A 21708-nucleotide genomic window follows, 5' to 3' on the forward strand; every position below is an offset into this window, starting at 1 on the left:
GCCGTCCGCCATCATTACTGCTCCCAGGCTAACGTTAGCCAAAACACCCACCGGGAAGAGGGCGAAGCGAGCGAGTGACAACAACAACAACCCAGCAGCGGACTCTCTGACACGACCCGCTGCCCAGAGGGGAGGTCACCGGGTTCCCCTGCCGCTTCCCTGGCACAGGAAGCGATCACCAGCAGCTGCCTTTCATGTAGTCTTCAAATCGCCACAAACGAAAAGTCGTTCGAAGTAACCATGTCCAACCTCATAGGCGGCACCAAGAAGGACACCAAGATGAGGATACGAGCCTTTCCTGTGAGTATTCCACCGGCCAAATGTGGGACCCGAGCACCGGGGGCTGACAGGGTTTTCATGCTAGCAGTAGCATCTGCGCGCTAGTTAGCTGGTGAATCGAGATAAAAACATGTCACTGTCGAATGAAATCTGCTACTAGCTTAACAGATAACCGGGAGCATATGAGCCATGTTATTTATGCGATTCATTTGACACGTGTGAGGTTATCGTTTAGTCGTCGTCTGACGTGAGCTAATGTTAGCGTTTGTAGGAAAACTTCTCCAGTTGGAGACGAGCAGACCAGTAGCTAGCTGGGTAGCAGGCCTGGGTGTTAGCGTACTTGACGTTAGCCAAGTTTCAGTCGATGTGCAAGTATCATTACAGCGATGATAGCCGTGATCTGTGTTGGTGATCTGTGTTTTATTACAGCGGGGGGTTGACTCCAGCTGTTATAGATGGCAAATGACACAACGGCTTGTTAGCTACAGAGCTAACGCACCTTCAGCCTAACTCGAGACCATAGTAAACATGCCCAGGGTAACTCGAGAAGTTGATGTACATGCCATTCCCAGGACCAAGATAACACAGTGCCACCTCCATCTGCAGATTATTGGGCTGATTTACAATTGCTCATGCCAGATCAGGAGTGTGGGGATATTGGGCAATCTTAATCTCCTAGCCCTCGCAACACCCTTCAGAGACAAATGTGTTTTCCCATGCTGGGTGTCAGTTCAACAGTTAAGTGTTAATCCTCTCTCAAATGTTGGGCTTACATGCCAGGGCAATAACAGCCACCTAAAAAATAATCAAGGTCTGTTTCACTGCAATAAGAAAATTTAATTCTAGGACGAATATGATTTAATCCCATCCCACCTCTTTTATTTGGTCATACCTACTGAGACGAGCTCAATTCAAAACTTACTTTTCACAAGGGATGCACCCAGATAACTTTCTATACAAGTATTTACTTGTACTGATAGTGGAGCTTTTGTATCCCAGAATTGAATCTATAAATTCCACAATGCATGAGGTATACACACTGGCATTTTCACAGAAATCCACCCACATGGTTACAAAAATATTCATTCTCACTCTTACTTTTAAACCTCAAAATAAAATTGAAGGTAGTGGAAGGTTACCTGTGATTAGAAGTGTTTCATTTACAGTCAGATATTTGAGCACATCAAAGTTAGTAAATAAATTGGATACACTTCACGACTACTGTCATTCTTTCTGTGCTCTGTCCATCTTAACAGGTAGAATTTGAAAGAAATCTTAATACCCAGGGTCCAAATGTCTCATGTCAATGACTTTAACTGCATTTAATCCATCATCATAGACTCAGCTAAGTTATTTGTTGCTGGCATTTTACTTACCTGTTGGTGTCACGTCCTTGTCTTTGTAAAGTGTGCTAAATATGATGTCATCTCTCAGAGGCTCAGGTCACATTGATTTCTGTAGTATATTTATAGCCAAACTATCACTATATTGCCAAATATTACACTGCCAAATTCGCTGTTTCATGCTTGATGCTGACCGCACATTGTTACTTTGCTTTGCCTCAATTTACAGCTGCAGTTACCAAGCCAAAAGCAAAATGTATTGTATCACAACTTAAACAATACCATGTGTGGCTGTATATGACTTCTTCATTGCTATGAGATTGGTTTGTTATTGCTCCATTTTTACCACATAATTGAAAAAAAGGGATTTCAAATAAGAGATATCTTGTTGCAGTTCATATGCCTGAAAATATAAAATAGTGATTTGATAATAGCTTTCTGCTAACCAAGCGTGCAGAGCATGTGCTCCTGCACTGAGATACTTGATCAATTTCTATTACATGCTTGAAAAATGTATCTTGACAGCAGTCAGAGTAATCCAGGTGTCACCGGATGTCTGTATTGAAACAAGTATTTTTGTTCTTGGCAGCCTGGACATCACTGTACTCGTTGACTTATAGCATGTGGAAGTAATGAATAATAAACACACTTTCATCTGTCTGCTCCTTCTTAGATGACGATGGATGAGAAGTATGTGAACAACATCTGGGACCTTCTAAAGAATGCCATCCAGGAGATCCAGAGGAAGAACAACAGTGGGCTAAGCTTCGAAGAGCTGTACAGGAATGCCTACACCATGGTGCTCCACAAACATGGAGAGAAGCTCTACACAGGCCTGAGGGAGGTCGTCACTGAGCACCTCATCAACAAAGTAAATAGATATATTCTTCTCTAATGCTGCTCTTCTTAGGGATAAGTTACAGAACATTAAATAAATGTTATGTAAGAAAAACAACAAGACAATCGTTACCATTGCCATTCATTATTGCTTAAAACAAATAACGCTGTCCATTGAAGGCAAGCAATGCACCTAAAGGATGTTTTATGTTAAGTTTAAACCTCTTTTATCAAGCATTACGTTTACAAGTTGACTGTGAGGAACCTATGGATATCGCATTTACTAACAATTAGGTTCCTCACAATCATCTCCTCATCATTATCCTCCATTGACCTGATGTGTTTGTATTTTCAGGTCCGGGAAGATGTCCTTAACTCTTTAAATAATAACTTTCTGCAAACACTGAATCAGGCCTGGAATGACCATCAAACGGCCATGGTTATGATCAGAGACATCCTCATGTACATGGTGGGTATGCCTCCATCTTTTGTCCTACTGAGCAAATTGTATAGTAGTTATAGATTAGTAACAGTCCTCCCCACCACTATGCAGTGAAAGTTCTTTTTTAATTTCTGTCAAAAAGAACAGATTAGGAGTTATAGCTTTCCCTCTTGGGTTGCGTGGCATTGTAAGTGTAGTATGGTGCTCATCTCTGTTAAAACATACTTCTGTGCTGTAGAAGAGTAGTCATCATTTTGACCAGCCTTCACCTACATCGTTTTCTGGGCTTTGATTATAAGGTGCTGTTTCATTTGTGGGCCCAACAATGAGCCTCTGTTGTTGAAGGTATTTGTTTAGTTGAAAAACTGGCAGGACTAGTTGATTTACTTTAGCCCACAACCAGTCCAAAGGGTTTCTGAGGTCATGTGCAAGTGAGTGAGCCTTTGAGATAGAAACTAGTGTAGGTTAAACAATGGCCCAGTAATTGCAGAGACGACACAGCTCCCCTGGGGTTGTTTTGTTTAACGGTCTCCTTTTTCCTGTCCTGCTTTAACCCCGGACAGTTCGGCTTTCTGTTGTTAAACTAGTGCAGACTCGCAACCTGCAGCTGTTGTTACCAGGCTGCTGACCGCTAGTGAACAGCTAGACAGATGCAGCCAGTGGGACTTTGTTTTTCTCAAAGTTGCCTCTCTTCAGACTCAGGAGGCATTTATTTATTTGTCTAGTAGAGGTGTGGTCATTCATAGAATTTGATGTGCTAATCATTAATTTATTAGGGCAGGGAGCCCTGTGTACCTGATGTATTTCTTATACATTAATTTAACTCGGTTATTACTGTACTTAGGAAAAACTGAGAGGAATCAGAAAGCCAAACCCCATAAGCTTAAAAAAATTCAAATTTCAAAAGATGTGAATGTTTGTTGTTTTAGTAATTACCAGTTGTAACTTGGCTGGGGCTAATATTTGTCATTCTGGACTAATGTTTGTAATATCAATTCTTGTCACTGAGTGGTTTGGTAAATATTTTATAACCCATGCTCAAATCAATATTTATGACATCTTAAAGGGGTGCACGTCATAACTTTATGTTTTCTTGGAATAATTCCAACATTCTATAATGGTCTTATAAAAGCTTTGCAGCCTGTCAGCAGGATATTAGTGTATAATAAAAGCTTTTCTGTTAGTTTGCACTGCATAAAATAATACTATTTACAGTGAAAAGAATACAAATAACTTAGATAGTCTTACTTGTGGTTTTCATACTGTCGTCTTAAATCTCTACCTACATACATTTATATGAATGTAATTGAGTCAGATTCAATCAGATTTAGGCCATGGTACGTCTTTCTATGCATACAGTGTCTGATGTCCTTTTCGCACCATTCTCTCATCTCCCAGGACCGAGTCTATGTTCAACAGAACAATGTGGAGAATGTGTACAACCTTGGCCTCATCATATTCAGGGACCAGGTGGTTCGCTACGGCTGCATTCGAGACCACCTGCGACAGACGTTACTGGACATGATCGCACGTGAGAGGAAGGGAGAGGTTGTAGATAGGTACGCAGTTCAAAAGATTTTTTTGTAAAAAAAAGGATTCCTCAGATGTTATTGTAATATATTTAAGTGTTATTTTAATGATTGCTAATATGGAGGTCGTACACTCATTCATTACAGGGGTGCCATCAGAAACGCCTGCCAGATGCTTATGATTCTGGGCTTGGATGGCAGGTCTGTATATGAGGAGGACTTTGAGGGCCCTTTCTTAGATATGTCAGCTGAATTCTTCCAGGTGAGTCTGTGGTAGGTTTTTGTGACGACTCTTTGTTTCTATTAAAAGTCTTTGTAATTAAACAACATACTATATCTGCTTTTTCAGATGGAGAGCCAAAAGTTCCTTGCTGAAAACAGTGCCAGTGTCTACATAAAGAAGGTAGAGGCCAGAATCAATGAAGAAATAGAGCGAGTCATGCACTGCTTGGACAAGTCTACAGAAGAGCCCATTGTCAAGGTGGTGGAACGGGAGCTAATTTCTAAACACATGAAGACAATTGTAGAGATGGAGAACTCGGGCCTCGTCCATATGCTCAAGAATGGAAAGACAGACGGTAAAAGCTTTGTTTTGTTCTTTGTTTTTGCCTTTCTCCTGCATTTTCATCTTGTTTCTCATTGCTTTTCCCACTGTATCCCTCTCAGACCTGGCATGCATGTACAAGCTGTTCACTCGTGTGCCAAACGGCCTGAAAACAATGTGTGAGTGTATGAGCTCTTACTTGAGGGAGCAAGGCAAAGCTCTGGTGTCAGAAGAAGGAGAGGGCAAGAACCCTGTCGACTATATACAGGTATGATGATTCAACAGTGAGTCCAAAACATTAACTTTTTATTGTCAGGTGACAAAGATCATATCAGTTTTCTGTAATTTTCTCCTCACCAGGGCCTGCTAGACCTGAAGACACGATTTGACCGTTTCCTCCTCGAGTCCTTCAACAATGACAGACTCTTCAAACAAACCATAGCTGGCGACTTCGAGTATTTCCTCAATCTCAATTCTCGCTCTCCAGAGTATCTATCACTCTTCATCGACGATAAGCTCAAGAAAGGAGTCAAAGGGGTATGTGACTTAAAATGATTTCTGTTTACGCCGTTAGGGTTGTGTGTGTCTGGTACGTTGTTCACTTTACCCCCTCCTGTCTTCTTTAACCAGTTAACAGAACAGGAGGTGGAGTCCATCCTTGACAAGGCCATGGTGTTGTTCAGGTTCATGCAGGAGAAGGATGTGTTTGAAAGGTACTATAAGCAGCACCTGGGTCGCAGGCTGCTCAGCAACAAGAGTGTCTCAGACGACTCAGAGAAGAACATGATCTCTAAGCTCAAGGTAAAAGGATGAGAAGCTTTTTGCTGAACTTTATATGCACATCACTTGTACTGTTCCTCATTATATTGCCCTCTCTCTGCTCATATCGCCCTGTCGAAATACCTGTCGGCAGTTTCAAATGATTGCTCTCTGTCTTTTTCCTCTCGCAGACAGAATGTGGCTGTCAGTTCACCTCAAAACTGGAAGGAATGTTCAGAGACATGAGCATCTCCAACACCACCATGGATGAGTTCAGGCAACACATACAAACCACGTCGGTAAGGCAGTCGGGCACAGTGACAATCTTTCTAAACAGGGCACATGTTAAAAAAACACATTTAACATGACACTACAAAGTAATTGAGTCTTAACTCGTTAGCACAGAATGTTACAGAAAGCAAACTGTAGTTGTTTTGTGTGTAACCTCCATGCTTCTCTCCTTCAGGCATCCTTAAGTGGTGTGGACCTCATAGTTAGAGTCCTCACTACCGGCTACTGGCCCACACAGTCTGCAACCCCAAAATGCACCATCTCCCCTGCTCCTAGACACGCATTTGAAGTCTTTAGAAGGTAATACTCCTTTAAGTACACACATGTTTAATACTACACACACTGGGGGCTCAATATTATTTGATCCTGTCTTTGTTTTCCAGGTTTTACCTCGCTAAGCACAGTGGCAGGCAGCTTACACTGCAGCACCACATGGGCGGGGCAGACCTCAACGCAACTTTCTACGGAGCTGTTAAAAAGGTAGAAGCAAAATACTGTAGTAATGCTATTGTTTGGTATTATTATTATTAATATTTATTGGTCATCATCAAAACTCACCTTCCTTTCCTTTTCAATTGCAGGAGGATGGTTCCGAAGTGGGTGTGGGAGGTGCCCAGGTGACAGGCTCAAACACCCGCAAGCACATACTGCAGGTTTCCACCTTCCAGATGACTATCCTCATGCTCTTCAACAACAGAGAAAAGTGCACTTTCGAGGTGGGGGGGGGGGCACAGTAAAGCACCTTTATCTGGCTAACATCTCTGTCGTTCTACAGGACAGAGTTTTAAAACAATCCTTGTTTACAACCTTTTCCCTGCTTCTGTCCTCGTCTGTAGGAGATCCAGCAGGAGACTGATATCCCCGAGCGGGAGTTAGTGCGGGCGTTGCAGTCTCTGGCCTGTGGGAAACCCACACAGAGGGTTCTCACCAAGGAGCCAAAGTCCAAGGAGATTGAAAACGGACACGTGTTTACAGTCAATGATCAGTTTACTTCCAAACTGCACAGAGTCAAAATACAGACAGGTGGGGAAAAGGATTGTGGACAACATATGCTATAGAGAGCTGAAGTCTCAGCTACTGTCCACAACTGTCTGTGGCACAACGTGTGTCTGGTTTGAGGGTTTCATTTCTGGACATCTGAAACCTGATGCTGTGGATTTCTTTCTTTCTTTACTTCATTGTTGTAAGATTTGGTCATCCTGCCATTTTCACAAATATGAGCATGTGATAATTATATAAGCATTTGATAACTGAAGTTGCAATAGCTTGTGTACAGCATTAAATGCACATTTAGTTCATAGCATAGCTTTAGTTCATAGAATACTTTAGTGTAATATATCAGTGATTCAGACAGATAAGTAAATTCCTCTGTTCATAAATGTTACAGGGACGTTGGAGTAAGATGGAACTGCTACGACTGCTAATATAAAACAGCACATTGAAGGTTTGTCCCCTTTCTCCCTCAAACCTCATCTCATCTCCGTTTTCTACTTTCTCAGTTGCTGCTAAACAAGGAGAATCAGACCCCGAAAGGAAAGAGACACGGCAGAAAGTGGACGATGACAGGAAGCATGAGATAGAGGCAGCCATTGTCCGAATCATGAAGTCCAGGAAGAAGATGCAGCACAATGTCCTGGTGGCGGAGGTAAGTTACGCACATGATCATATGAAGTTGGGTCTGTTAAGCTTTGATTTTCCGTCTTCTCCTGTTTTAAACGTTGCCTTTTTCTTACATGTTGCAACTTTGTGTGTTCAGGTGACTCAACAGCTCCGGGCACGTTTTCTCCCCAGTCCTGTGGTTATCAAGAAGCGTATAGAAGGACTCATAGAAAGAGAATACTTGGCGAGGACGCCAGAGGATCGTAAAGTGTACACCTATGTTGCATAGAAGAGAAACTGTGGATTTGAGGAGAAAGAGACTGGAAGGGGGGGAATGGGATTTGTTTTTCTTTGGACTGTTGTTACGCATGGACTGGAAGTTTTTTTCAAGTTAAGTCTGGGAACCCGATTCTTCGTTCTGTTCAAAAACACAGTAAACATACACAAAATGTTGGCACAGGAAAAATCCGTCAGCTCACCCTAGATGATTTTTAAATCGGGCCCAGTCTTCTCAATCCCTGTGAGTTTTATCAAGGATGGATCCAGCTTCAAGCTTTTCACTGTTTTACCCTTGTAGAGATAAAACTTGCAAAGAATCCCTTGGGAAAATGTGAATGCACCACATTATTTTTTTGTTTCAATACTGTATAAATAAATCAAATATAAAAAACAGCAAATTTGGATTGTTAAAATAAAAAGAATGAGTATTGATGCTCTGTAGTCTCCCTCAGAAAGGCTTTGCTCACCTTCTGCATTTGTCACATTTGAGTCCAAAACAGGGTTTGTAAATTTGTCTCCCAAATAACTCACAACACGGAAAAATTTGCTCTTCTCAAAATGATTTATTACATCAAGAAATGTGTTTCAAGCCCGAAATGGCTCTTTGTCAGGATTCAGATATTTTACATGGTGTCGATGACAGTGATTTTTCACATTGCATCTATTAGACTCTGCTTTTAATGTTTCATTGTAATTATTTCATGCCAATTTGTAACAACTTCGTCAGTGCTATAAAGGAGATTGTGCAGCTTGGCTTCCACACACAATTTCAACAAACACCAGTGACACCTGCAGTGTATGCTCCGAGAACGGTGAGTCAGAAATCAAAATCCAGCAAATGCCATTACATCATCTGCAGGCTCATTTATTACACGCATGTAACATGTTATTTTCAAGCAATTACTGATCAAATCAATAGTCTATGACTTCCAGTGCTAATACAGAGCAGTTAACAGTTCAAATCAGGTGACACTGAGCCACATGTCTGTAAAGTGAAAAAGCATAATTAGAAAGTACATTGAACTAAACCTGATAAAGGTCACATTTTCCAGTATCTGATCTTATTGTTAGTAATAATTTTATGTGATATAGTGCAACAGATGCAGCTGAATTCAGACGACTTGAGGAAGGGTAATTGTGGAGGGGTTCGGGGAACTGTCAGGGAGCTGAAGCTCTGGATCTGGTTGGGACTGAGCAGCTCTGGCCAGAGTCTCCAGCTGAGTCATGAAACTCTGAATGTCGTCAGGAGAACTGTGAGTCCAGGCCAGAGGCAGGTGGGCAGCGATTGGTTTACGATCTGCAACACAAACTATCTGTCAGATGATGATGACCGAATTTACAGAGGGTTTATATATTTATATGTATACATTGGATATTAAGAGTTAAACATATTTCCCTGAAGCTCACCTTGAAAGAGCAGCCCGCTGCATGTTCTGGCTGCAGCTCGAGACAAGGCCAACCATATAACAGTGTCAGCTCCTTGCTCTACATTGCGCAGCCTCTGCCCCATCATCTGGTGGAACTGAGGCAGTGACGTGGAAACAGCTGGAGACAGAGTTTTTAGAAAAATCAGCAGTGAAGCATATATATATATATAACAAATAAGAGCTAAGTTTCCACTAGATAGAATAACTGGTCAAAGCTAAATTAAAAGTGGACAGTGCATCTTTGAAAGACTATTCTAAAATTGTGAAAATAAATAGGTAAAATATATTTGTCAAAACTGAATAAAATACCTAGATACATCAATATCAGACAGTAATTGTATAATATGTAAAAAAAAATGTATATATATAATTGTTTTTTAGATTCTGGTGCTAACTTAATTGTTTATTGTTATAATCAAATTATTGCGTCATAGCAGCTATTTGAATATGGTCATTGTGAAATATATTTTTCAAGCCAATCAAATAATTAATTGTCCATGTAGCAGAGACCAGGTCCTGTTATGTGAGCAACATTTTACAGTTAAAAATTAAACAAATAAATGGACTTTATAACTAATGAAAAACTATCCGTATCTCAGTTTGCATCTGAGATAAATTTTTACTAAAAACATTTTTCTTGCATCACTACCAGCAGATTGATTGGATACATCCCAGTGCAAAGCTTGTGATTGTTTTTGTTTACAGAACAACACTTTTTAAAGAACAATAGAAGTAGACAAAGAAAGAGAATAGAAAAAAATTGCAGCAATAAGTGAATGAGTGCAGAAGCATCAGCATGAATGAAAAGCATTGGAGGAGCAATGCATGACATGCACACAGTTTACATACACACCAGTCAGGAAATACGACATTTTTATACTGTGATAATGCCATTCCATAATTATGTAATTTGTACCACATCATGATGAATTATAAGCTGTATATTGTATCTCTAATGTCATTGGTTGCAACGACAAAAAAAATCTGTAACGCTTATTCTCTTGAGAGTCTCGGGGGCAGCTGGAGCCAATCCCAGCTGACATCGGGGTACACACACAACCTACAGTCAGTTTAGAGTCCTCGATCAACCTAACCCCAATCTGCATGTCTTTGGACTGTGGGAGGAAGCTGGAGAACATGCAAACTCCATACAGCAAGACACCAGCCCAACCGGAATTCGAACTGGAAACTTTTCTACCACTTGATCATAATTCATTTTTAATTTGATCTATATAAGTGTCTGCTTGTGTCTGTAGTCCTGTAAGAAGCAGAGATACCTCGTTCACATGTGTACCTATATTTAAATAGTTTGTACACACAGACAGAGGCAAACACAATACCCTGCTTCCACCTGTGTTGGCAGGACTTAGTGTTAAGTGAGTACCTGGTGTATCCACCCAGCCTGGGTGCATCACAGAGAAGTGAATGGCAGGGTTGGCTTTGGCCCACTGTTGTGTCAGCACCACCTGCTGTCTCTGAAAGGAAACAACACATTCCCATCGCTAATATTATTTCTAGATTGGGTGACATCCGGAGTCACATAATATATTTTTTTAACAGCCTCCTGATCTTGATCACATTTTCCGCTCTGACCTTGTTCTGGGAGTAGACCATGACGCCATCAAAGTATTCCCTCTCTGACTGCAAGTCATCCGCTCGGAGCTTCTGGACCAACATGCCTCCCGAGGACACAGTGATCTAACAGGCAGAGAGGAGAGGCCACAGTGTGCTGAGACAACAGCCCCTTTACAGCAGACAACAGTTTCCTTGTACTGTCCACATGATGCACTTCAACACTCGGCCTGTGTATACTGTAAATGTGTGTAAATGTGTTCACACCACTCTTGGGTCCCGGCTCTTCTGTAGAAGTGGTATGAGGCTCTGGGTGAGGATGTAAACCCCTGGAGAGATGGAGAAAAGCTTTAGCCTTGATTTCATAACAAAAACAGATTCCCTACACAGAACCAGGATGCATTCTGACCATCAGGATGATGTCTCACCCATAGTGTTGGTGGCAAAGTTCTTCTCCAGTCCCTCAGCGTTTGCCTCTCTCTTGTGCATCATGCAGCCTGCGTTATTTATCTGCCACGACAGAAAGTGAAAAGTAAGTAAGAGCAAACATATCAGTCTAAATCTGGATTAGTTTGGTAAAAAGATTTGTGATGAGGATTGGGGACACGTACCAACACGTTCAACGATAAATACTGCTTCTTGAAGGCCTCTGCAAACGCCCACACTTTGTGTGTCTCTGACATGTCCACAACATGGATGTGTACCTCCTAGAACAACCAATTAACAGTCTTTCTCAAAGAGCATGGGATATATAAAAATATTTCCTGTTTATTTTTAGCCATGTTCTTGACAAACAACCCTCACCGTATTCCCAGACTCATTGACGATGTCCAACCTGGCGTCCTCTGCTTTCTGTTTGTTCCTGCACACCATGTGCACTGTCCCACCTGGAAAGAGAACAAATGGCTTCAATACTGTTCCCTGAAAAATGAAAAAAAGGGTTTTGTGGACCCAAACACTTCGCCCACCCCTCCACCGGCATAGTGGTGAGACTGAATTTTCATTTCTCCATGAACTATCCCTTTAACTCTCCAGCAGCATGTGTGGGCCTATACCTCTCTTGGCTATTGCCATGGCTGTCGCTCTGCCGATCCCACTGTTGGCTCCGGTGACCATGAAGGACCGTCCCACGACAGACACGTCCAGCTGCTGGGGCTGGAAGTCTTTGGATGCTGCCTCATACCCCTTTCTGAAGGCACACACAGACACAGGAAAACACACAAATCCAAGAGAGGAGTAGTGAAATCACAACTTTGACACAATTTTAGCTGGGGCGATGCGACTGTCATCCTCAAGACTCAATGAAACGGTTGTGTTTCTGTACATAAAGGCCGGTTTGTGTGCCGATGTGTGCCACACAGCGACAAGACATTTGATAATTCCTCTGTTTCGGCAGCCTTTACACTTACAGACTTGACATAAAATACACGTTTGCACATAGTAAACTCTACATTTAGACAATCCAAAGGCTGGACTGGCTCTACGGAGACTAAACAGTGAAACACACAAAGCATCTCCCTGACAAGCATCTCTCTATGGGACTGTTCTCAGCACTGACCTTGTGTAGTGGTGGATTCCGTTCAGAAACCAGATGGTGTTTCTGTACACAGACATGTTATCAGAGTGAACCAGTGGGGGGGAAGTGCTCAGACTTGACAGTGCTGCTGAGGCACTGTGACAAATCAGTGTCACATGAAGCAGGGAGGCAGGGAGAGGGACCACCTACTGCCCCCTACCGGCCTTGGGTGGTAACAACACCTCCAACACTCACCCTGTCTGGGGTTTTTTAAAGTTCTGGGGTGTTAGTTTTCATTCATTAAAATGCCTTAAGCCCTCACGTCGTTGATCTGTACAAGCTGGGATGGGCTGCTGTGTGTTACAGGACTGGCTGGTTGTGACCAATCCAGGTGGTTGTTTGATTTGGTGACGGGTCCTGCAGGCACCGCTCCCCGGGAGGGCGGAGTTAACCCAACCTCTGCTGGTGCCCGGAGTGGACGACGCGTAGCAATGTGTTGAGTCCGGACCAGTTCGACCCTGTCCTCAGGGTTAAAGTGTTGATTTTAAAATTAGTTTTTAAATAATCTTTTACTGTCGCGTATCGGTTTTGTTCTGCGACGTCGACCATGGTGAGTAGTTGTCTGGTGTTCTGTTGGTGTTTCTGTGTTCACCTGTTCACACCTGATGCGGCTGACGCTCAGGTGGCTAATGCTACACACTGCAGCTCCGCACCGCTTCCTGTTCACCTCAGGCCTGTGTGCTCTCGTCGGGCAGAGCGACGGCAGCTGTGTTCGGGTTTTCTACTGAGTTTCTGTTATTCTCTTATCATCCACTTTCACCCGCAGTCGGAAGTGAGGGGTTCGATTCCCCCCCCCTCTCGGTAGAACAGGTTTAGTGACTTTCCGTCGAGAGGAGCAGCTCAGCACGGTCCCTAATTTGCCTACTGCCTCTGACACAGGGGATGCACACACCTGTTGAAACACTGGTTGTGGGCCTGCTGCTTTTCTTTAGTGAAATGTGTTCACTTCCAACATGCCTCCAGTTGTGTCCTTTTGTTTTTATTTGACCTTTTTATTTAACCAGGAAGTTCTCTCTTTGACACATGATATCTCCTCTGCAGGACCACACAATCAAACCGGAACACAATACACAGATTTAATAACACTGAACCTATTTAGAAACGTAAAGGAATCGGGGGCTAAAACTGTTAAAAGCATGAACCTGATTTTTAAAAGACTTTTAAATGTGCAACAATTGAAAAAGGTTAATGTGCTTTGCATTTGCAAGATGTATGATAATTATTATATGTGTACAGTAATCTCACCCTCTGCCCAGTGTAGGATCTCTAATGCCAACATTTTCATAATGTGGGATAATCCTTTTGTGACAGTATTAAGAGTTTGAATTTTCAGCGTATTAAACTATGGGTCTGGCTTTACGAATGCTTGTTTGTCAATTTTGACCTTGCATCAGTTTTTTTTAGTATACATAAGCAAATGTGAAGAAATACAAAAAAAATGTATTTCCTCATTTTGTTAAGAGCAATTGCTGTAAGTGGTTACAAAGTTAAAGTATAACATTATCATGGCCCCAGCAATATAATAAATGAGCTCTACCCTGTTTATTATGATCTAAAAATAGTTTTGAAAATTAATCATGCACTTAAGAGGCTATTTGAGCACATGAAGAGATTTACAGATAAACTAAAATAATAACTATTTATAAGATGTTATGCAAAGATATTCAAGATGTGCCATTTTTTATTTATACACCACAAAATTACACATTTCTGAAGATGCAACACAAAAATCATCAAAACAATCTAGATGAGGACAAATGTCACCCAGTGAAAACACCAACTCACTGCCTCATACCAGCCTCTCTTACATGAACAATGAGAGGAAGGTAAAACGGAACAGTGTGGCAGTGTGGTTTTGAGCTGATGTTCAAAACCACAAGTTAATGTTGATGTGTAGCCAAATGTATTTCCAATGCTCGGAAGCATGTTCTCCAAACATCCGTAACCCAACTCCTTAACTCTCTTGAAGATCGTGAAAAAGGAAACTTCCGTCCACCTCTTCCTCGACCAGTTGTTGACCCTCGTCTCTTTTCCCCCTTTGTGTGTCAGTGGAGTTACTATTTAATGAGCCATGACAACAGCAAGTCACAGGTTTGACCCTTGGTTTGTGTGTGTAGATGGTAGTTAATGTCCTACGGAATGACTGTGTATTTGCTCATACAAGTCACCCCCACAGTCCATGCATGTATCATGATTGCCCCTCTGATCCCTGTGTGTGTCTGTGTGTCTGTGTTGTTAGATGCGCTTCCTGCTGCTCTTCAGTCGCCAGGGGAAACTGCGTCTGCAGAAGTGGTTCACACCCATTTCAGAGCGAGAGAAGAGGAAGATCATCAGGGACATGACCACCATGGTGTTGGCACGGCAACCCCGCTCCTGTAACTTCCTACACTGGAAAGACCTCAAAATCATTTACAAGAGGTGGATGCTGCCTCCACATGTTTGTTTAAATGACTGTCTTAGCCAGCAGGCGTCTTTGTTTCGGCTGCTGTGTAATATTTATCTCCATCGATGCCAGTTTATAATAATGTCACCTTTTCCCTCAGGTATGCAAGCTTGTATTTCTGCTTGGCCATAGACAATGATGAGAATGAGCTCCTAGCCCTGGAGGTTATTCATCGTTATGTGGAGCTGCTGGACAAGTACTTTGGCAATGTATTTCACTGCGTTTCACAATATTTTACTCAATATGCAACTATACTCTCTGGTAGCAACGCTATGCAACTTTTACTGAGCAACAGCGCCCTCTGCAGCCACACATGGTGATCAGCTATTTCGGCCTCCATGTCCTCACGATCCCCTGCTTCCTGAGTCCGAAGAGCTCCAGCTGTAACAAATACACCAAACTCTGCTCAGATTTCATGATATTTTAAGTTTCCTCACTAAATAATGGAGATACACTCTTCTTACTGACTTCTACACTGAAGAAAAGAAAATTGTTGTTCCACCTTAAAAGATTATTTTCTATTGTTAACACACAAATGAATTAAGTTTGACATCTCAGGAGGGTTTTCTTTTTGTCTGTGTTTGTCTGCAGGATTATGCAAAAATTATTCAAAAGATTTCCATGACAGTTTGTGGAGGGTTAGGGCGTGACTCAAGGACGAACCTGTTTTGTTGCAGATCCAGGGATTTTTTTACTTTCTTTAAAATTGTGTTATACAGTTGATTTCTCAGAGAAGAATTCATGGATCTTGATGATAAAAAAAAGGGGACTGATATTTGTGTTTGTGCAATTCGGTGCAGATCCAAATAAAAATCAACTTGAAGTTAACAAGTTACATTAACACAATTTTAAACTTTAATTTGAAAGAACTTCAATCATTTGTGTGTTTAATAATTGCAAGTTTTTATTTTTCAATGTTAGTCTATGTGACTGATCTGCAGTTCGGCATAACTCTTGAACTTGCAGTTCCCGTTTCTGATGATTTAAGATGCGACTATCAGACTAAACGAGCAGAAACAGGCGTTCAGGGTGAGGTGAAGTTGCATAATGTTGCTTTAACGGTGGCTTAAATCAAGGGCATATTACTGGAAATATATCAAGCATTTTAAATCTGACAATTTCCATATGTATGTTGTGTCGTAATAATAACCGGCTTATCCGCCCTCGTACCTCCTCTCAGGTGTGTGAGCTGGACATAATCTTTAACTTTGAGAAGGCCTATTTTATCCTGGATGAGTTCCTTATTGGCGGTGAGATACAAGAAACCTCCAAACAGATTGTGAATCGCTGTATCGAAGCCTCGGACATGCTACAGGAGGTGAGTTGCTGTGACACACACGCAAACACTCAGAAACAACACAGGGCGTGGCTTGCATCTGTGGTGTGACCATGTAACGTGTGTTGCATGGATCAGAATCATTAAAGGAATAGTGACATGATTTGGAGTTTTGTTTAGAGGTGATTATATATTTTCTCAAATCTCGGTTGTGGGGTAATTAGGAAGCTTAAGATGAAATCGATTTTCCTTGTAATTTACCAAACAACATTTACCACAAATGCTGTATCAAGCTCCATCATGAGAACTTGTCTCAATTTGTGTGTGAGCTTACCAGCAAGTAGTGTGTGTGTCAAAATGAGATCAATTAACAGTGGTGGTGCTGAGTCCCTGGTGTGTCTTTGTCCTTCCCATAGCTAACAGGCTTCTGAATATTAGCTGTTGCACCTTTTTCGAATAGATTTGTGTTTGTGCTGCTGGTTTTCCTTCCTTCTGCGTGTGCTTGTGTGTGTGTATCTCTCTCTCTCTCTCTGCCCGTGTTATGGCGAGTGAGAGACAGATCTCCCTGGAACGTGGCGTAGGTTTTAAAACAAGTTTTTGACTAATTCTTCCCGTTCTCCCTGTAGCGTCCCTGGCTCTGTGTGCTACTGTAGTTTCACTGGGTGTGTCGTTCTGTTGTTCTGAGTAGCGCTGACTAACACTTCTAATCTAGAGTTGGCTTATGTGCAGTATAGCCTCCCATTCATTGTGACCATTATCGCTTCAGGATGACAGCAGTGAGTGGTATGAGGTGGAGCTGTTTGGATCACCTTGAATATGGACAGAAAGGTTAGATGTGCTTGTGTTAGTCATCTATCGTTTGTTGGTGTGCTCAGCACTTTATGACAGGTGATTATATACATGTGCCAGTGAATATTAATTGTATCATGATGTATTTCAAAGAGGCTAAAGGCTAATTATTCTTGTTTGTGCCTTTTTTTTTTTCTAGACCATGGAGGAGTATATGAGCAAACCTGCATTTTAAATCATGGAAAAGGGACATAAATGGGGGATGAATACAGGAACCAAGTGTACTGTGCACGAGTCCAAGACGTTTCTGAATGTGGAAAACGGGATTAGCTTTGATTCTACTGCACATTTTCAAAGGGAAAAGTTGCCGTCTTGAATGTCTGCTCCTGCTCTAAGCACCGCGGCAATATAACCTGATTTGAGAGTAAGTGTGTTTGTTCATAGTTATGCATTCAAGTGAAGGAAGGGGTTGGGGAGTAATGCTTTTATATTGATTATCATAAAAAAGTGAATGAAGTAGTAATACAGGTCCAGGGATATTGGATATCTTTGTTCCAAAAACACCATGTGGACTGTTTGCATGAAAATGATGCAGAATTTCTGTGAAGTTATAAATAAATAATTTTACATTAGCAAATAACAAATTATGAATGAAAGTAATTATGGTATGTTTCATAATGTTTTTACTCTGTATAAAATATTATTATTGTGTGGGATCATTGGTGTTGAAAAGGAGCCGTTGCTCGTGTGGGTGTGAACATCACTGTTTTTCATGATGTGAAATGTATGATATTGAAGCTTATGTTTAAAATATGTATTTTGATAAAACAGTCTGCTTTGATTAATCATTTTGTATTTGATTTATTTCTTATCAAAGGAATCCACCTTAATAAATGAGTGTTGATGAAACCAAGCCAAAGATCAACATGATATTTTCCCAGCTTCCTCTGATAAACCTGTATGTCTATGGTGTGATTTAAAAAAAAATTTGTTTTAATAAGGCAACACAACTCAGCAAGGAGAAAAATAATACCGCTGATGCTTTATTCATCTGTTATTCATCACACATTATTGAACATGTACAAAATGGTTTAAAAATGAGCATACAGAGCACAACCACTGGTAGGCCAACGATACAGAGCTTCGCAGTATGAAAGGGTTGGAAGGCAGGCGACGGTCTCATATTTAGACTTGGAAATAACTATCCATAATAGTAGTAACATTACATCCACTAACCCTGAATATAGAACGAGTCACGACCCTGCTCGATTTCAGCCCGGCACGCTGTCCTATAAGAAAAACATATTCCTATTGTACCCCTGCCATTATACTGTATACACTGTGTTCTTAAAGGCCCAGTCAGCAATATACTTTATAATTTACATGTATATTCACATATGTATTTGTATAGTTTGACATGAAAAATAAGCTTTTTTTTTTACCATCACTCAGCTGATTATAGTTGAAAATATAGGCCTGCTTACAAACACCATTAATGTTAACAAACTTTGAACAACATCACAAAACTTCTATAATTTTTGTTTTAATATTAGTGTATTCATTGGCAAATTCTGAGTAACAACAGGTTTACATCCAATCAAGGTGTTTAGAGGATACCCCTTCTCCTCGTCTGTGCACGGATTGCACCTTTAATATCCTCACTCTATAATGATAATATTTCTAAAATATTCTTGCAGCAAGTAGGGACTAGTATTTTTTTTTTTCACAAAATTGTGTTGGACCTGTACGATTGCTATAGTTGATTTTCATTGGGGGTGACATTAGTCATACCAGCTATAGTTCATATAATAGAAATGTTTGTAAACTAGATCACGTCCACCAAACTTTATTTTTGAGACAGTATAAATACTATATTCATAATTTCGTGCGTCTTGCAGGGTGGGGGTGGGGGGATAGGGCTACATCCCTGCCACTGTCATTTCACGGTGCCCTTCTTCCTCTTCGTTCACGGTCTGTGGAGCCGAGGTCTTGGCCGGTGTCTCCTCTTTCCCCTGCACCTCCGTGGGCATTACTCTCTCCTCCGTGGCCACCTCGCTCTCCCTCTTGGCCACCGGCCTCAGCGCAGTGTCCGCTTGGCCCAGGTAGTCCTTCATGGCGCGCTCGTACAGCTCGTAGGGGAACTGGCCCTTCAGCTGCGCCTGGGTGTCCCGCTTGGCGATGGTGTTGGGGTACTCCGTGAGGATTTTGGCCGCCAGGTAGGTCGTCACCTCGTCTTCCACGTCACCGCCGTCCTCGTCGTCCTCATCTTCATCATTGGCACCGTCGGACTGACGCTTCAGGGGCATCTTGTTGAGCTCGGATAAAAACAGGTTTTCCCTGCGTCCGGCGGGAGAAGGGATTTTGACCGGACCTGGATTTGCAGGGGGTTTTGACGCCAGTGGGATTCTGTCCGAGGAGGGAGAGGTCTTCATGGGTCTCTGCACAATGGGATACTCGTTGCTGATGGTCTCCACTCCGATGATGTCTAAAAAGTCCTCCCTGTCCATGTCCTCAACGGGGGGCTTGCTCTTGACGGGCAGTCTGCGGCTGTAGTACCTGATCTTTGGGGTCTGGCTGGTGGTGTAGCGCACCGGGGCTTGGCGGTCGCGGTGCAGCTTCCTGAGCTCCTGTGTGAGCAGCATGTCGATGAGGTCCTGTGGGGGGACGTGGAGCTTCAGGGAGAGCTCCAGCAGCTCCCTCACTGTCCGGGGATCCACGATGGAGGGGCGGATCAGTCTCTTTCTCTGCTCCCCGGTCTTTTCCCTCTTCTGCGTCTGGTCGCTCATCTCCAGGACTTTCAACAGGTAATAATCTACCAGCTTGGTGTCATCATCAGCCCCCTCTTGGTTCTGGTTGGCCCGGCGTTGCATCTCCTCCCTCTCGGCTTCCTCCTGCTCACCGAGCGCCCGTGCCATTTCTTCGTGGCTGCCGTTGACCATCTCCTCCGTCTCCTCCCTCTCCTCCACGGGGACCCACTCCTCTCCTCCGGCCACGTCCTCGTAGGCCGGGCTCCTCAGGCTGAACCCGTCCTCCTCCTCGTCGTCGTCGTCCCCGAACAAGTCTCTCTTCTGGCCGCCGAGCGTGGGCATCCTCCCAAGCTCTTCGAAGATGGAGCGCAAATTGGCGAGACTCTGGGGAGTGTACTGCTCGTCCAGGTCCTCCGTGGCGCGCTTTGACGCGTCTGTGTTCTCCTCATCCTCAAACATCAGCGGGTACTTCTTGTGGGGTCTGGGGAAATTGCCGTATTCAGACGGTGCGCTCTGGGGGACTTCGGTGTCTTTGGTGCGGTGCCTGTGCGTTCGGCGGTCGTTCCTGGGCGCAGGTGCGGGGCTGAGCTTCGCCTCCCTCCCGGCCTGATCCTGCAGAGACTTGAGCAGGGCTTTCATGAGCTGCTCGGCGGTAATGTCTTGCCTCTGCGCGCCGGGAGCAGGCTGGCGATCCCCGGGACTCTCGTCCTGCTGCGCGGCGAGCTGAAGCAGGATCTTGAACTTGTCCACTTCGTCGTAATCCGCGGGCTCAGGTCGGCCCCCGTTCCTCTGCTTCAGGTTCTCAATGTACTCCAGGGCTTTCATCATGTCGGGGCTCGGTGGGTAGGCAGCCGGCTGCCCCTCACTCTCCCCGCCTCGGAGCCTGAAGTGGCGGGGGAGAGACGCAGCCTGCACGGCGCATCCGTGGAGGAGGAAGGCGAGCAGGACCACGGCTCCCCCCGTGGGCAACTTGTGGTGGAAATGCAGCATTATAGGCTATTTGTTACCTGGAAATCAAGAGAGCACGAATTATTAGCGAAGCAGAGGGGGAAACAAAACAAAGCAAAACCACCAGGATGTGTATATTTCTATAAATGTTACCTTTTTACCAAAACCTTGCTCGAAAGCATAAGCGTGAGGGAGTCTGTTTTGATCCGAGCGCTGTCTGCCTATCTGGGACTTACGCTGTGCAAATTGAATGATATGATGCTCCTGCGTGTGGAGACACATTCACATCACTGGATGAGTCACTCCCCGCGTTGTTATGGGCAACCTCAGCATCCGATTTCCTCTTAACAACATAAGCCATCATTAAAAAATATTATCTCTCCCTTGCCCTTTATTTCACCATAGCAACAACACAACTCTATGTAAACGCCAATTGTTGATGTATTTCAACACAATGAACAGCCCTGTGTCAAGAGTCGAGATCTGCGAAGATGGTGAAAAAAACAACAACAACACCTTCCTATCGAATACATTTGGAGAGGCATTTTATTTGAACTAAAAGAAAAATAACTAGAAGCTTTAAAATGAAATGTGCGTCTTACCTTTGGAAATAAAGCTCAGACAGTGGTGAGGGTCGATAGCATCTCCTCCGGAGCGGTGCAGTTCTCTTCTGTTTTCAGCACTTGGACAGCTCCCCTCGTTTTATGAGGAGACACCTGACCACCGCGTCATCACACAACACACGCAATAGCCCGCTCCTGGAAAAAAAATCCATATAAATGATTCAGGTTTATGATATGCTATATGGCCGTATTTAAAAATAGCCCCTCCGCGCAGTCTGTTGCACATCAGCACCGCTCAGTAGAAAGTATTCTGACCGGAGAGACGTTTAATAGTCGCAAGACACAGTTGATATGTTTATGTGAATGATCTTCGGGGGGAATTTCAACTCCTAAACTTGCTTCAGCAGACTTTGGAGAGCTAAATTAAAAGGGATAAATATTCTCTCTGAGCATCAGTGAGGTTCT

General features: G+C 43.0%; 4 protein-coding genes across 7 annotated transcripts; 2 read left to right on the top strand and 2 right to left on the bottom strand.

Annotated features, from left to right (window-relative positions):
- Nucleotides 1–8655, top strand: LOC118118315 (cullin-3). Its single transcript, XM_035171410.2, has 16 exons — nt 1–300; nt 2296–2493; nt 2815–2928; nt 4300–4460; nt 4578–4692; nt 4780–5008; nt 5097–5242; nt 5335–5511; nt 5605–5775; nt 5925–6032; nt 6200–6324; nt 6408–6504; nt 6606–6740; nt 6861–7047; nt 7524–7669; nt 7781–8655. Exons 1-16 carry the CDS (start codon nt 241–243, stop codon nt 7910–7912), a joined length of 2301 nt encoding a protein of 766 aa, XP_035027301.1. The 5' UTR covers nt 1–240; the 3' UTR covers nt 7913–8655.
- Nucleotides 8446–12881, bottom strand: LOC118118320 (dehydrogenase/reductase SDR family member 12). The gene is made up of 10 exons (XM_035171446.2): nt 12460–12881; nt 11957–12090; nt 11706–11788; nt 11513–11608; nt 11330–11411; nt 11169–11230; nt 10923–11027; nt 10714–10804; nt 9310–9447; nt 8446–9199 (listed from the first exon to the last, which is right to left on the bottom strand). Exons 1-10 carry the CDS (start codon nt 12513–12515, stop codon nt 9015–9017), a joined length of 1032 nt encoding a protein of 343 aa, XP_035027337.1. The 5' UTR covers nt 12516–12881; the 3' UTR covers nt 8446–9014.
- ap1s3b (adaptor related protein complex 1 subunit sigma 3b) lies at nt 12850–17830 on the top strand. Of its 3 annotated transcripts, none has more exons than XR_004697908.2 (6): nt 12850–13027; nt 14717–14895; nt 15021–15129; nt 16101–16238; nt 16963–17084; nt 17185–17830. XR_004697908.2 is itself a non-coding variant. In XM_035171449.2 (6 exons), exons 1-5 carry the CDS (start codon nt 13025–13027, stop codon nt 17008–17010), a joined length of 477 nt encoding a protein of 158 aa, XP_035027340.1. In that variant the 5' UTR covers nt 12850–13024; the 3' UTR covers nt 17011–17024; nt 17185–17830. The 3 variants fall into 3 exon arrangements, 2 of the variants coding, with proteins under 2 accessions (XP_035027340.1, XP_035027341.1); XM_035171449.2 differs by having other exon boundaries at nt 16963–17024; XM_035171450.2 differs by lacking the exon at nt 16963–17084 and having other exon boundaries at nt 12855–13027.
- A 174-nt stretch (nt 17831–18004) lies between these two features.
- On the bottom strand, nt 18005–21437 carry scg2b (secretogranin II b). 2 transcript variants are annotated; one of them, XM_035170610.2, is made up of 2 exons: nt 21283–21437; nt 18005–20739 (listed from the first exon to the last, which is right to left on the bottom strand). In XM_035170610.2, exon 2 carries the CDS (start codon nt 20720–20722, stop codon nt 18905–18907), a length of 1818 nt encoding a protein of 605 aa, XP_035026501.1. In that variant the 5' UTR covers nt 20723–20739; nt 21283–21437; the 3' UTR covers nt 18005–18904. The 2 variants fall into 2 exon arrangements, with proteins under 2 accessions (XP_035026501.1, XP_035026502.1); XM_035170611.2 differs by lacking the exon at nt 21283–21437 and adding an exon at nt 20834–20983.
- Between the last annotated feature and the right edge of the window lie 271 nt (nt 21438–21708).

This window comes from Hippoglossus stenolepis, chromosome 11, assembly GCF_022539355.2.
Source record: "Hippoglossus stenolepis isolate QCI-W04-F060 chromosome 11, HSTE1.2, whole genome shotgun sequence".
NCBI lineage: Eukaryota > Metazoa > Chordata > Actinopteri > Pleuronectiformes > Pleuronectidae > Hippoglossus > Hippoglossus stenolepis.